The 16,507-nt window shown below is 37.3% G+C and overlaps 2 protein-coding genes across 2 annotated transcripts; both read right to left on the bottom strand.

Moving 5' to 3' along the window:
* Positions 1-215: 215 nt before the first annotated feature.
* LOC147552235 (uncharacterized) lies at positions 216-1,511 on the bottom strand. Its single transcript, XM_086668623.1, has one exon. It carries the CDS (start codon positions 1,509-1,511, stop codon positions 216-218), a length of 1,296 nt encoding a protein of 431 aa, XP_086524749.1.
* A 2,990-nt stretch (positions 1,512-4,501) lies between these two features.
* LOC147552234 (Rho GTPase-activating protein) lies at positions 4,502-8,066 on the bottom strand. Its single transcript, XM_086671297.1, has 5 exons — positions 7,530-8,066; positions 5,914-6,631; positions 5,584-5,827; positions 4,843-4,905; positions 4,502-4,677 (listed from the first exon to the last, which is right to left on the bottom strand). The coding sequence occupies exons 1-5, from the start codon at positions 7,897-7,899 to the stop codon at positions 4,612-4,614; spliced, it is 1,461 nt and encodes a 486-aa protein (XP_086527423.1). The 5' UTR covers positions 7,900-8,066; the 3' UTR covers positions 4,502-4,611.
* Between the last annotated feature and the right edge of the window lie 8,441 nt (positions 8,067-16,507).

Below are 16,507 nucleotides of genomic sequence, written 5' to 3'. Positions count from 1 at the left end.
GGTTTCAAAATATTTATTGTTTCGAAAGATAGAGTTTGTAGTTCCGCTATCAACTACACATATATCCTCATCATCCTTTGATATTGTCTTTTTGTAATCCATACCTTTTGTACACAAAAATAAGACATAAGATTATAACATATTTGTATTATATGAACATGACAATATATTACATTAATTATTTAAGAAACAAAGTAATATATACAAATATAACACTATTCTGGGAAAATTTTGTCAAACTCTTCATCAAGTAGTTTGTCAAATTCAGCGGGAGGTAGATGATCAAAGCTACCATCGTATATATCTCTTTCGGCTGCTGGGACACAATCTTTTAGAATCTCCAGATTACCGCCGTAATCAACAGGAAATAATTCGGTTTGTGATTCAGTATGATGAATTTCCACTTCATCAACTAGAAAATCAGACACATCTAATCCAGTGTTATAGGAGGAACCACCTATCTCCATCTGGTTCATTTCTGTATTCGTCGTTGATTTCTTTAACGACGCTTGATAAAGGTCTACCAGATGTTTTGAAGTTTTACAGGTCCTTTGCCAATGACCTGTCATGCCACATCTATAACATGATTTAGTTTGCATTTCAGATGGTTCATTTAACTCCCTTTTTCCTTTGTCTTGTCGACTAAATGGATGATGTCTAGTACTCGAGTTATTATAACGTCCTCGACGACCACGACCGTAACCACGACCACGTCCACCAGAGTGGTAGCCACCATCTCTGTTATTCCAACTTTGACTGTTCCCATGACCGCGTCCTCCAGAGTGGTAGCCACCATCTCTGGTATCTAATTGGTGATCGTTGCCACGACCACGTCCTCTAGAGTGGTAACCACCACCTCTATTATTTTTGTTGTGATCGTTGCCACGACCACCTCGTCCATAAGATGTCACATAGGTTTCAGATACTTCTGAATAACCTGTTGGACGAGCCTCTTGGTTTTTCATAATAACTTCTCTATTTTGTTCCGCAACAAGTAGACAAGAGATTAAATCAGAATGATATTTAAAATTCATATTTCTGTATTGTTCTTGCAGGTTCATGTTAGATACATGAAAAGTAGAAAATGTTTTCTCCAGCATTTGTTCTTCACTAACAGGAAAACCACAATGTGCCAATTTTGTCGTTATTTTAAATAAAACAGAACTATACTCAGAAACAGTTTTATAATCCTGCAGTCTCAGATGCAACCAATCATTTAAAGCCTTAGGAAGGATAACTCTTTTTAAATGGTCAAAACGTTTCTTTAAACCGGTCCATAACAATAAAGGGTCTCTCATATTTAAATATTCCGACTTTAGATCTTCACATAGATGGTGTCGGATAAAATTCAGTGCAGCCGCACGATTCTGAGAAGTTTCATTATTTCCCTCTGCTATGGTTTTCTTTATATTCCTTTCTTCTAAATGAGATTCAACATCAGGAGCCCAATTCAGATAGTTACTTCCTGTTAGGTCAAGAACTGCAAAATTTATATTAGTTAGATTCGACATTTGAAAAGTAATAACACAACTTACTTTGATTTTCAAACGGTCTTCAAGACAACCCTTCGTCTATAACTGGAATTATTTCCCCACTTGGTTAGAGCCTCGTGCTGATAACGTGTAACAAGTTTGCTATTTGTCAATAAGTAAAAAGAGAGTAGATAATAAAGAATAACAAAGACTTGGTAAAGAAAACTTATATTTATCTCATATATTTATATTTTCTTCTCACTCACTAACTAATGGAACAATGAAGGTATTTATAGTAAAAGTCCCAATCACAAAAGAGCATCCACGTTGGTAGTGGATGTGGAGCATTTAGAGGGTAAGGTATTTTGCTTTGGGCACCTCATGCTATCCATGTTCATTACTCAGCCAAATATCACCATTGAGGTACACCTCATGTTAACTTCACACCTCATGTTAACTTCTTCCTTAATTCTTAAGGAAACTTATGTGGCATCAAAATAGACCATAAATCTCTGGGCAGCCAATATATATAACAATATAAGTTTTATTTAGTCTTTGACATGCTGACTCATTTCTACTAAAAGACAAAAAAATTAAAATTTGACTACGATCTGGACTGTTCTTTTACACGAATGAGGCATCATACATGTCAAAGATCAAGTAAAGGGTGGCTCTAAAGGCACCTGGCCAAAAAGCTGTTAGCGGACGACCATTTCGTTGACTCAGTTTTCTTCTTTTATCTTCTTCTTCCAAAACAAAATTCATTTTTCTTCCGAAACAAAATCCTAGGTTGCACTACTACCGACATTCTCCGACAACCATATCGACACCTACCAGCGACCACTCAAATAAACAGAACCATCAATCCGAGTGAGATATTCATCTTTCAACTGTGTTATATCATCTTTTTAAAAGAAGTAAAGGTCCACTATCATCGATATTCTTAAGTCCCGGATCAGCTGATCTGTTTGGTCCTCTTAGGTCCCGATCAGCTGATCCGTATGGTCCTCTTAGATCCTGGATCAACTGATCTGTTTGATGCTCTTAGGTTCCGGATCAGCTTATCTGTTTGGTCCTCTTAGGTCTCGGACTGGTCCAGTCCGCCCGATAGATTTTTAAGGTAAATTAAAATTCATCTTTCACCACCGTCCGTCTTCATCAAATGATTGTTGATTCTAACACTTAGAGAGTGAAATGATTGACTGAGAGTAAAATTTGATATCTGGTTTTGAGCTTCAAATTGATTTTCAAATTGTGAGATTTAGATGGAGGTTAGGGTTAGGTTAGATGAGGTCGGGTGCTTACAGATGAGGCCGGTGCTAACAGAGAAATTAGTTGTTGGGCATGATGCTAATAGAGACCGCCTGCTAACAGCCTTTTGACTTGGTGCCTTTAGAAGCACCCTTAAGTAAAAACTCCATGTACTTATAACACTTTTGTTAGTATATACATATATGTAGGAAACATTGACTTGGGCTTCCAATATAGTGAAGACAGAACAGAGATATTTTTCTCCCTTCCGATATTGCAGCAATTGTTGAGTATCAAGATATATGATGAATTGAGAAGCAAGATCCGAAGATCCAATTATTTGAAGATATATAAATAAGTTTGTCTTATTTCATATATTTAAGATATCTTGTAATTATCAATTACTATTTGTATATCGACATATCTCAAATCATCTTTGTAGATCTTCGAATATCTTAGTCTCCTGATCGTAAGATCTCATCTTTTCGATCTGTCATAAATCTAACTACCATTGAGAGAGAAATATTTCGTTTCTTTGTGAGTCTAGAAAAAGAAAGAAGAATCTCTCCCTCATCTGAGGTTGAGACACCATTCATAATGTCGCAAAATGCTTGCCTATTGTGTACTGTCTCATATTTCTTTCCCACTGTTGCAAATGTCATGCATAATGTCGCAAAACGCCAGCGTATTGTGTAGCCCAATTTGGGCATGGTGCCCTTAGTAAGGGGTGTCTTTAGTCAAAGCTGAGGTTCCAATATGACTTTAATTATTGAACACAAGATCCCCAATACCTGCACTAGATATTGGCTTATAAGTTCGAATTTTGCTTAAAATTGATTTAGTGCAAGGACAAACAAGTAACACAAATCACAAAAAAAATTGTTTTATTTCTTTACTAGGTTCACATTTTTTTTTTTTTTTTGAAAGACGACTACGATCTGTGATAAGCTCGATAACTGCCCACTCAAACACTAACAAGACCGAGCCTATAGCCCAACAAGACAATGCCTTGAAGCCCAACAACATTATTTATACCCTAATAATAACCAAAGATTCCACCTCTCTCGGATTCAAACCTGGGACCTCCAGGGCTTTATGGAGTTTATATCAACACCTTGGAACCACTTGGGCTACAAACTGTTGACTACTAAGTTCACATATCACAAGTAGAAATGTTTTACAGATTTGATTATCAATTTCTATAATTGACAAGAAGAAATAAAAATAGGTGTTTTACAGTACAAATCCGTAAATAATTCATTGCCACGTCAGAATCATGAACCAATTCCTCTTAACAAAAAAAAAAAACAAAAATGAACCAATTTTTGTTTTTCTTTTTTTAATGTTTCCCCCCTTGTTCTCCCATTCATTCAGTCGTTTTTGTAGCTTCTGTTGCCTGAGAAAAGCACTGAACAAGAAGAGTTAAGCCTCGTCTGGATACACTGATAGCTTATTTCAATAGATTTTTTGGCAGAACTCAAGTAAAAGTGCTTTAGATCAAGCTATTTTAGTTGTTAGGTGTGTCATAATAATAAAAGCACTTTAATATCTTTAAAAGCTACAACATGACATTTGGTTAAAATAAGCTAAATGAATAATCTTCTGTTTGTTGATCCCTACATAGGTGGTGCACAATAACTTACGGCTGTATCCTACCTAACTGTTGCAAGTACAAATATCAACTTCTTTCCTTTCTTGATGTTCCCTTAAAAAGTTGGGTTTTCAAAATAGGTCATTCTTTTTGGAACTGATGGAGTAATTGGGAAAAGATAGAAATATCGAGCAACTAAAAAATTACATATATGAGCTGAACACAAGTTTATTGTAACAATTACAATGCGTAAAATGCGAAATGACTAACATATGACACACATCCCAGTTTAGTCCTTCAGCTCTTCGATTTTTTCTTTGGAGGGGCTCTCTTTTTGGTCTTCTTTGAAGCCGCTCCACTATCCTGTTAGCAAATATTAAGCGTGTAAGGTCACTTCATCAGATAAAAAGTGCAAATTTTTTGTGTTTCGAAGAACAAAAAAGGAAAATGAAGATCGTATAGATTCAAGAATAGTGGAAGTATGTGGAGATACACGAAACGGTAACCATATACTCTATCCAGACTTACCTTCTTGAACTGCCTATAAGCATTTCGACCTGCCATTTCTTGTCCATTTTTTGTTTTATAAACCTGAAGAAGATTAACAGAGCATGAACAAGGAAACCATTCAAAGCCTAGAAAGAGGGCAAGTAAAGCATAAACAACATTGCTTTCAACTAAAAGTGACCACGAAGCAAACAAAACGAGAGACATAGGAGCAAAAGGTTTGATTGGCAATTCATGTTATGTTTTTGGAATATCCTAATGAAACTTCTGTACGGACTATAGAGTTAGTATTAAGAAAGTAGATAGACTAGAGGATGACATGTTTTTCGAAGATGGCATATATAACATTGCTTTCATAAGTACAAGAACTTGAATTATGTGTGAATAGACATTACTTGGCTTGGCTGTAAGATGTTGTGCACCTATGTAGTCTTCTGTTTGTTGAATTATGTGTGCATATAGACATGTTTTCCGAGGATGGCATATAGAAAAAAACCTAAATGTTTGTTGAATTATATTGCATTTAAGACGTAAATTTGAGTATCCTGCTTCTAGGTATGTTAGCCTTTTGGAAACCCTCCATTCATATAACAGAATTTAAGTAACATGGAGGCTTTCCAAAGGCTAATATACCTAGAAGCAGGATGCTCAAATTTACGTCTTAAATGCAATATATCTCAGAATTGAAGTAACGCAGAGAAACCTTTGATTCTTAACTAAAAGTTGTAAATTTTCTTCACCACAATAACTTTTTCGATTTACCTTTCTTCCATCTGGGTTTGTATACCAGCGACCAGCTGATGTATTGGCCTGAACCCTTTGTTTCCCAGCATTTTTTGGGATGTTATTGCATCTCTTGGGGTTAACCCAGTTCGTGGGGACTTCTAATGTATCTTTAGCATTGGTGTTTTTCAAATTCTTCCTCCCACGCGTAGGATTCTTCTTCAGGTTTTTGTTCCCCTCCTTAAAAGTTTGACTAGGAGTTCCTCTGTGGCCAAACTGAGTCCTGAGACAATCCAACAAAACAAATACATCCTGAAAATCTTAACAGATGTAAGTAATTTTTGTACAGTAAAAGTTATAAGAACTTACTTATAGTTAACAGATTCTGCTGCATCACTCCGCATGTCAAACTGATCCCCCTTCATACCAAGAGGGGAAAAATTAGGTAGTCGTTCTCGGACTAATCTTCGGATCCTTGGGTCATCATGATAAAAATATCGGAAAGCATGAGGCCGTCCATCTTTTTCAATGCTTTCACTAATGTTCTTGTTTGGAAAACAAGCTCCGGAACGACCCAAGCGTACATGTTCTTCCTTACTTGGTCCTACATTATTATTTTTGACAGATACAAAATATTCATCACAGAATTCATCCAAAGCAGGTGTTGGGATATTGGTGCTTGTCTTTGGAGTAAAATATTTCCATAAATCCTCACTTTGAAATATATTTGACGAAATATTGGCTTTCTTCTGTTGATTTCCTGTCAAAGATGGACTAGGATTTAGCTGTCTCTTTTTATTAGATGAATCCGCTGCCGTGGCCTCTCTATTATGAGCATCACTAGCAGAAGGCTCGTCTGAGTCGGAATCAACCAACTGGAATCTTCTCAGAGGACTGATGGTTAACTTCGGAAACATCAATTTCTTCTCGCTTGCCTCCAAACTTGTAAAAGCTGAAGAATTTGAGTTGGGGGTATCTTTCTGGGCTTTAGTCTTACTGGTCCACTGCTTTGGTAGGACACGACAACGAGGCAATACAACCTTTGAACTGCTCGGTGCAGAATGGTTTTCTACTGATGAATGCATCTCTGCCATTAACCAAAAACAGAAAATAGGAACAAGTCATTACATCTAAAATTTAGAGTTTAGACAATGTAAAAAATGAACTATTTGCATCAAACTCTTCATATTGAATATCTTCCTTTCTAGCAATTACCCATTTGATGCAAATAGAGGACTTTCTAGTCTATATGATATCTTTTCCTTCATAAGGTCGCAAATGAAGTGCATCGTGGCTAATCCCCAGAGTGCATTGAGTGATATGATGTAATTGTTTATGTTAAATTTGTGGTCATCCAACTCATAACCAATTGGCAATGGGTTGCTATATCGCCTTTCGCCCAAGTGGCTATTCTCACACGCCCCCTCACGTGTGGCGTTATTTGAGCCGAGCACGTTTTGTTTCTTTTTCAGGTGACGTGGAGCACATGTGGCTTTTAAGTCTATCAGGTGTGGTCCTAGATCTGTTATCGTGTTAAATTTGTGTTCATCCAACTCAAAACCAATTGGCAATGAGTAGAGAGGACCTAGACATTATATTCTTGGTTGCTAGATAGCCCTTCTCCCATGTGGGACTATTCGCATAGTTTCAAATTTTTTCGTGGAGAGCAACTGTTTGTTTCTCTCTGGTTATGTTTCACTGATTAACCGCAGAGTTTCTTTCACGAAGATTGATAAAAAGTATATATGATGGTGATAGAGAGCAAACACAGGGAAACCACGAAATGCGAGAAAAAATATACCACCCAATACAAGTTTGGAGAAGATTTTCCACATTACAAAATCTCAAATTTCTTCAACACATTTCTAAGAAACTATAGTTCTAGAAATCTCTATTGATATAAGGGGATTCCATGATTTCTCTTTTGTTTAAATATGATAAATAAAAGAGGAAATGATTTAAAAACAAGAAATAGGGAAATTTACCTCTACGTGATTCCTCGTCAGAAGAGAAATCTTCGATATCATCATCAACAGTTGCGGAAATAAACACGGAATCACGTTTTTCAACGGTAGAAAACTGAGAAGAACGTCCTCCTCGTCTTAACCGCCTGAGAATAGGAGGTGAATCTTCAACTTCTATACCAGGATTTAGGGTTTGTTCTTGAACGGTTTCATTTTCTTCGAAAGATTGAGAGCCCAAACCGGTTGGTGGTTCTGGAGGTGGATTAAAACCAGGTTCTTGTCCTCCAGGATCATCTGATTCAAGATCTAGGTCTAGACCTAGAGAGAATGAAGGAGCTACAAAATCTTGATCTAGACCTAGAGAGAAGGAAGGAGCTTCGAAATCCGCCATTAGGGTAGAGAGAGAGAGAGACAGAAGAGTTTAGAGAGAGAATTAAGAGGTTGATTTTTTCCCTCTGGAGGGAATTTTTTTTGTTCTTTCGCGGCAAAATTTTGAGGTTGAAAAAATTCAACTGAGAGGGGAAAACCGTCGAAGCCCTGGAGAATTCTTTTTTCGGTATGAATCTACCCGCACTACGAGATGGTTACGGGTTTCGAGGTAATGATGATAGGCCCAGGCCCAAGTAGTTTGTCTATGTAGGAAATTTTATACACACCACAAAAGATGTTATCGATACACAAAATTATACACGGGCAATGCCAAATTACTAAGCAAACATAAAACTCATTTGTTCTCTGGCACCACCATATCCGCGGTGGAGACAGTTATAATTTAGTCGGTTTTTAGCGGTTACCTTCGGTTACCGGCTAAACATTACATCTCTTCGTCAGTTTTCTTCCTCTTTAAGGAGGCTTAATCTGTGAGAATCAGTCTCATTTCATCTTATTTCTCCCCCTTCTTTTCGTCAATCTCTCTTTCACTATGGATACTTCACAATCCCTGTTCATTCAACAATTCGATGCTCTCACTACGGATGATCCTATTATCCCCACTGTAGAAGAAGAAATTCCCATCACTACTATTCACAACATTAATCGTAATGGCATTATTAAGTTTTCGAGTTCTAAAAAGGTGGAGATAGGACAGGCCATGTTGAGAATGTCTAGAGTCTTGCACGGTCCAAACAGATTTACAATTTCAGAAATCTCTGATAATCTGTTTATGATTAGGTTTATCACTGCCTCCGAACTAGAATTGGCAATCGAATCCTCCCCATGGGTAATTATGGAAGACCTCATCATTCTTAAACCATGTGAACCAGATATTCCCCCATCAGAACATAGATTTGATCAGGCTTGGTTTTGGATTCAACTACATGGTATCCCAACAAGATACCTCAACAGTAACACTATAAACACTTTGGCCGGAAAACTAGGTAGATTTGTTGAAACCACACCGGAGGATGCGTTCAAGTGGAGTGTTTATGGACGGGTTAGAGTAGAAATTGATATCACTAAACCTCTTCCTTTGAGAATTAACTATAAACTCACTAATTACAAACTTATCTCGGTTGAAATTCGATTCGAACGACTCCCACGCTTCTGTGTTTACTGTGATATGCTAGGTCACACGATTAAGTTTTGCCCGAATATCCTCAAATTGGCGGATCTTCTACATCTAGAAATATCTGATGATCAAAGGCAAGCAGTATTAAAAAGAATGGAACCAAAATACCATGAAACTTTCAAGGTGCCGTTTGTTAACCGAGGAACAGGAAGAGAATTAAATTCTTTCTCCCCGGCAACCGTTGATACATTGACAAATTCGGCAGGAGCACCACATACGGATATATCCCCTAACAAAATCTACCCTTCTGTTGCTTCTGTCTCCGAAAGTTTTAATCCTATTTCTCCTAATGTTTCTAATGCTAAACGAGTTAAATTTACTGTTCACAGGAATCCGATATTGACAGGGTATCCTACTCCTCTAGGGGATCTCTCCTCAGAAGCAACTCATCATGTTGATTCGGTAAACATAGAAGGAAATATACTGTCTTTGAATAATACTACTTTTGCTCACTCAGAGGAAATTGAAGATCGTATTAGACGCACGTTCAAACGACAAAACAAAGTTAACAATCGTGAAAAATATGGAGATAGGGGTTCGGCATCCTTAATGTCGATTGATAAATGAATTGTTTTGCCTGGAATTGTCGGGGGCTCAGGAATGACCCGACAAAGGCTACACTTAAAGGATTCCTGCTTTCTATTAAACCTAAAATTGTTTTCCTCTCTGAAACTCATTTTAATTGTATTTCCTCTATTCCTAATTTTGCTTACTTAGGACTTAATAAGTACCACCTTGTTCCCTCCCAAGGTAGGAGTGGTGGTCTCCTGTTGTATTGGTCTTCGGACATTAATCTTTCTATTAATTATTCCACTAGCAATGTTATTCACCTTACTATTACTTCGGACTCTTCTAGTCCGGTTTGGGATTTATTTTGTATTTACGGTCCCCCTGTAATTCGGGATAGGGACTCTTTCTGGAACTCCATTCTTACTAATATCAATGCTAATTCGAGACCCACACGTTGTATTGGTGATCTTAATGCTATTAGTTCTACCACAGACAAATGGGGGGGTAGTGACAATTCTCCTTATATTAGAAGGTTTCAATCCTTTATGAGACAGGCCAGACTAATGGACCTGGGTTACAATGGACCAGGTTACACTTGGACCAATGGCAGATCGTTTAATCTGTTGACTAAAGAACGTTTGGATCGAGCCCTTTGTAATCCAGAGTGGCTCCTAGAGTTCCCTACTGCTGGACTTTTTAATCTCCCTCGTTATAATAGTGACCACTCGCCTATCTTACTTAGGACGGAGTCTCGACCAAAAATTCTGGATACTATCTCGAGGTATGAAATTTTTTGGTCAAAGCATAAAGATTACAAAGATGTTGTGTCACAAGTTTGGAATTCTGCCCACGGTACTTTTCATGATAAAATTTCAACTGTGAGAGACCACCTACGAGTCTGGAGCAAAGGGGCTTTTGGTCTTATTAATAAGAGACTTAAATGTCTCAAAAAAAGATTATCTGACATTCAATCCCTAACCCCAACTGATGATCTTTTACATGTTGAATCTAGTTTGCAGGAGCAGATTATACACCTAGAAGAATTGCACAGAACCCAATTGGAACAACGATCGAGATCGAAATGGGTCAAGAATGGGGACAGAAATACGAGAGCTTACCACGTCTCAATGTCCCAAAGAAAATCAAAAAATAGAACTCCCAACTGAAATTATCATCAGGAGTTATGACACAGGATGAGGAAGAAATTTCTAGTGCTTTAATTGCTCATTTTCAGAATTTGTTTACGGTGGAAGAAACTTCATCTCCACCGGCCGAGATACTTCAGGCATACCAAGCAATCTCAGATGTTGAATTACAAGAACTCAATAGAATTCCCACAGAGGACGAAATCAGACAGGTAGTGATGAAAATGGACCCAGCTAAAAGCCCGGGTCCGGATGGAATGTCTTGCCAATTTTTTCAGCATAACTGGGATCTCATAGGTGAAGAACTAGTAAGTACAATTCAATCTGCTTTCGGTTCGGGTACTTTTGACCACTTGATCAATAATACTACCCTTGCCCTTATTCCTAAGGTCAGGTCTCCTACTATTGCCTCTGACTTTCGTCCTATTGCTTTATGTAACTCGACTTACAAATTCATCACTAAACTCATAGCAAACAGGATTAGCCCTCTTTTGGATAATTGCATCGGTTGGAACCAAAACGCGTTTGTCCCAGGTAGACAAATATTGGACAACATAATAGTGACCCAAGAACTTATGCACACTATGAAAAACTCTAAATCCAAAAAGGGCGGCTATGCCCTCAAAATGGACATGGCCAAGGCTTACGATAGAGTAAACTGGACATTCCTAGAAAATGTCCTAAAAGCCATGGGGATTCAGGGAAACATCCTCAGCCTTATCAATTATTGTGTGACTACTGCCCAATTTAGTGTCCAAATTAATGGTGGACTTTTTGGTAATTTTAGCTCTTCTCGTGGCCTGAGGCAAGGGTGCCCTCTATCACCCTACCTCTTTATCCTAGTGTCTCAGTCTTTATCCTTTCTCATTAATCACTTTAAAGTACAAGGATTATATACAGGTTATAAGATTAATAATTACTGCCCTAGCATCACCCATCTGTTATTTGCTGATGACCTCATCTTCTTTGGGAATTCAACTGAAGCAAATCTGGCGGCTATTTCTCAAATCATGTCCGGCTATGAAAATTTCTCAGGTCAAAAGGTGAACTTTGACAAATCAGCATTATACTTCGGCCCAAGTGTCTCAAATGAAATCAAATCATCTTTTGCAAATATCTTACGAGCACCAGTTATGCTTGATGACTCAAAATACTTGGGAGCCTTGATCCTGAAACCAGGAAATCGTATCAACAGTTACAATTGGTTAGTTGACAAATTTCAAAGTGCGTTGGCAGGGTGGAAGACAAAAATGACAACACAGGCAGGAAGAACAGTTCTTATTAAATCGGTTCTTCACTCATACACTACTTATCCATTCAGTCTACAACAAATACCTAAGCAAATTATTCATACCCTTGAGAAATTAGAGCGTTGCTTTTGGTGGGGGCATTCAACAGAAGAGAGAAAGTTACATTTCATTGCCTGGGATATTATAGCTAGACCAAAACAGGAAGGAGGTCTAGGGCTCCGTACTCTGGAGGAGGTCAATTTGTCTTTATTAGCTAAACTGTTATGGAGATTACTACAATCACCAAATTCAATTTGGGCAAAAATCCTAATCGGCAAATACACTCCAGAAATGCATTTAAGATACTATACACCATCATCAAAATCATCAACCCCCCTGTGGAAATCGATTATGAGTATCAAAGATATTATTTTCGAAAATATTATTTGGAAATTGGGAGATGGCAGCAAAATTAATATTATCTCTGATCCTTGGATAGAGGCAATCCCAAATCATACTCCTATTCCAGTGTTTGAATTACCTCCTCAAGTTACTCTGGTATCGCATTTAATCAATCAAAATACAAAGAGTTGGAATATATCTATACTACACCAACACTTTGATGATGAAACAGTAGCAGCCATTCTAAATATTGCAATTCCAACAACAGATAGAGAGGACAAATTAATATGGTGCAAAACAGAAACAGGTAAGTTCTCAACAAAATCATTTTATACTACTATCACTAGACATCCTCCCCTTCGACCAGACATCTCTGACTTCCCTTGGAAGAAATTTTGGAGTAAAACGAATATGTTACCTAAAATTCAATTATTTGTCTGGAAGGTCATTCATAATGGGATCTCGGTTTTAGACAATATTGGAAAGATCATTACCACAGTAACTAGCACATGCAAAATTTGTGGACTAGAAAATGAGACAGTCATACACCTCTTTGGGGACTGTCCTGGGTTTCAATCTATTCTTAATCACATGAATCCGATCTTCACCGATCAGATAAACAGTAACCCTATATCTACAATGAAAAACCTACTCAACACAAATTATTGCTCAATAGACTATTGGTATGATTATACTTATCTTATTTGGCATTGGTGGAAGGCAAGAAACGAGTTAATCTTTCAGAATCGCCCAATCAATTACCACCTCATCATCAAGAAGATGAATGGCGACCTCAGGTATGTGCCTTCTTCCCCCTCCTCTTCTCATAATGGTAATTCTCGCCAGGTTGCAGAATGGATTCCCCCAGAACAGGGAGTTATAAAAATAAATGTTGATGGCACTTATACTTCCTTGAAAGCTTCAGCAGCTGCCATCGCTAGAAATCACGAAGGAATGATATTAGGAACTAAAACGATGGAATTTAACCCTAAATCAGCTCTTCATAGCGAGCTAATGGCGGTGGGATTAGGTTTGGATCTGGCTGAAGAGATGGAGGCAGTCCCTCTTATAATAGAAACAAACTCGAAAACCCTATTGGCTTTCCTATCCGACGGCTCTCAAGATATACCTTGGAGATTATCTGATGAAATTGATCGCACAAATGGACGGCTACAGGCAGGCCATGCTACAATCCAACACGTGGGTCGGGAGTGCAACACAGCTGCGCATGACTTAGCGCATTCTATTTTAAGTCCTTAATTTTGGCTAATGTTAATTCATAGCCCCTTTCCGTTTAACTTTCATTCTGTTTCAATCCTTGTATTTGTATGGAACAGTTTGTTTTCAATGAAAGGATATTTCAAAAAAAAAAAAAACTCATTCACACACACAACTTTCTTTCCCACCGTAAGTCGGAATCTTGCACCTTGCCTAGATCGCACTCTTTAGCTCTCTATCTCTCTCCTCCACTTTCATGACATATATCTTCATCATCTTTTGGAATCCTATATTACACCAAAATCCTAACTAAAGTTGTCGGTAAGATGCTACTAGTACCGGTCCTTGAATCCTATGTGACTCAACGGTGAAATCTCTCCTAAGTTAATTTTGATTGAACGAGTTTTTATTTACCGTAAATTAATTTGAATGACCCACAGCAGTGTCCTAACAAATCCATTCGTAAAAACCAATGTTAAGGGTTTGACTATACGATTTTGTAGACCTTTTACTTTTTGACTCATGAGACCTCAGCACTCAAGTGGAGACTGTTCAATCCATGCATACGAAATATAGTTGAATAAACGTTAATGTCTTGAGAAATATTTGCCTACCATCAACCGTCGTAGTTTTGACCATTCTTGCAGCTTTTAAGACATTTCTTTTTTTATCAGAAGACGTGAAATATTTGACCTATCACGTGTTAATTTTAGATTAATTACTAGTATATTATATTAGTTGATATGCAAGGAGAGAACAATCCACCATGAAATTAAGGTAGTAGGTAATGATTTTTTTTTGTTTATCTGGATTATACTCACTACACCCACCTCTAAACTGAAATTATAAGCACGCAAAGATTCACTTGTTCTGTACAAACAGTCAAACATTGAAAAAGACTAGAAAAATAATTCTAATGAGTACGATAGATAAAATCTTAGTGACACAAACGAAAACTCGTCTACTTACAAACTTGTTTTAATATATCTTAGCAGTTGCGGATGAGTCAAAACTCAAATCTATACTTAGAAAAGAAGTCATTCAAAGATGAAAGACTAGCTAATGGCTGAAAGCAGCCAACCTGACTGCTGAGTTAACCTTATTCATTTTGGTCTAGCATTCTTTCTTGTGTTGCCATTACTAGATGATAACTATAGAATTTTTTTCAACCAAGAACAAGATATCATTCTTTAATTATATCACATTTTTGTTGGTTAGTAGGAGGAGACTGTACTATACTCAAATACCACCTTAATTTCCACGACACTTAGGTTGTGTTTGTTTTTTTATTTGTGTCTGAATCTGAATTATCTGAATCTGAATTGGCTGAACTGAATTAGCTGAATCTGAATTGGCTGAATTATTTGAAAAGTAAGATGTTTGTTTTTTAAATCTGAATCACTACATCTAAATTAACAAATTTACATTTATACCCCCATTTATATTAATAAGAAGAAAAAAAACCTATCCATCCCTTTTTCTTTTTGAGTTTCTCTCTCCTGCCTTCTTTCTCAAACGAATGTATGCTACTTCACCCATAAAACCCTACTTCATCCCCAAACCCTAACATTTGTGCCTTCTTTTCCAAACGGCTAAACATCCCAAAACTCTACTACTTCACCATAACCCTACTTCAAACCCAAGTCCTAACATTTCACAGATTAGATTTGTGATGTGGTGAGAGCCGAGATGTTCTTGCTGTGGTGAAAGCGACGGGTGTATGGTGGTGCTCTAATTTTCTGGTGTGTTGTGGCGGCGGTTTAATTCTTGTTTTTGTTGGTGGTGTGGTCTAAGGTGGTGGAGCTTTGAGGGTTCGGTGGTTGTGGTGGTTGTTTGGTGGTGCTTTTGTGTTTGGTAGTTTTCTAGTGGTGATTTTTAATGGTAGTTGTCTGTTTTGTAGTTTTTAAGATTGGTGGTTTTTAGACCTGGGGGTGATTTTGCAATGGTGGTTTGTTGGTGATTTTGTGGTTTGGTAGTTTTCTGGTTGAGGTCCTTTAATGGTGGTGGACTATTTTCTGGTTTTAGGTTTGGTGATTTTTGTGTTTGGTGGTTTTTAGGTTTGGTGGTTTTTAGGTTTGGCGGTGGTGGTGGCAGCGGCGGTGGTGGTGGTTCGGTGGTGTTTTGTGCTCTGGTGGTGGCGCCCTTTAAGGGTGGTGGTGGTGGTGGTGGTGAATAATTTTAATATTTTTTAATATTAGAAAAGATGTTTTCAAATTACATGGGTAGAAGTGTCATTTGACACTTTTCAGCAGTTGGCCCCTAATTCAGACTTGTTTTGAAGTCTGAAATGTCTGGGCAATTTTTCAGCCAATTCAGAACATGATCCAATTCAGATTGCTTTTCAGATTTCCTTATATTAAAAAACAAACATCTGAAATCTGAATTGAATCTCAATTCAGATTTCAGATCTGAAAAAAATAAAAAACAAACACCACCTTAAAGAGCAATTGGTGGATATGACAATGTCTAACAATGTCTGTGTTATTGGTTAGACATATTTGAAATGTTTCCAAATGTCCATATTACTCATTTCCGACATCTCAAATGTCTTGATGTTTTTGTGTTATTCGTTTGTGGTATTTCAAATATCGTCTTCCAATGTCAGTCCTATTCATTTGAGACATTTTAGATGTCCTCCAATGTCTCTGTTATTCATTTAAGACACATAGTCACAGACAGTTCTTGATATTCTAGCTTCATGGACAGTAGTGAATATTTTGTCTAACTCTGTGGAGTTTTTTCAGAGAGACTGTCTTTCAAAATATGAAAGACATTTGTGAATATTTTTTAATGAAATTACTGTATTAATAAAATAATAATAAATATCCACCGATTGTCCATCATGTCCACAAATATCTCAATGTTCATGAAAGTCCAATAACATATGTTTGAAATATAAGTAAAATTATGTTATTCATACAATAAGAT

Source organism: Eschscholzia californica, unplaced genomic scaffold (assembly GCF_041429995.1).
Source record: "Eschscholzia californica isolate CP2 unplaced genomic scaffold, dmEscCali1.0.p SCAF_3, whole genome shotgun sequence".
NCBI classification, from domain to species: domain Eukaryota; kingdom Viridiplantae; phylum Streptophyta; class Magnoliopsida; order Ranunculales; family Papaveraceae; genus Eschscholzia; species Eschscholzia californica.
This window is presented reverse-complemented; position numbering and strand designations above follow the sequence as displayed.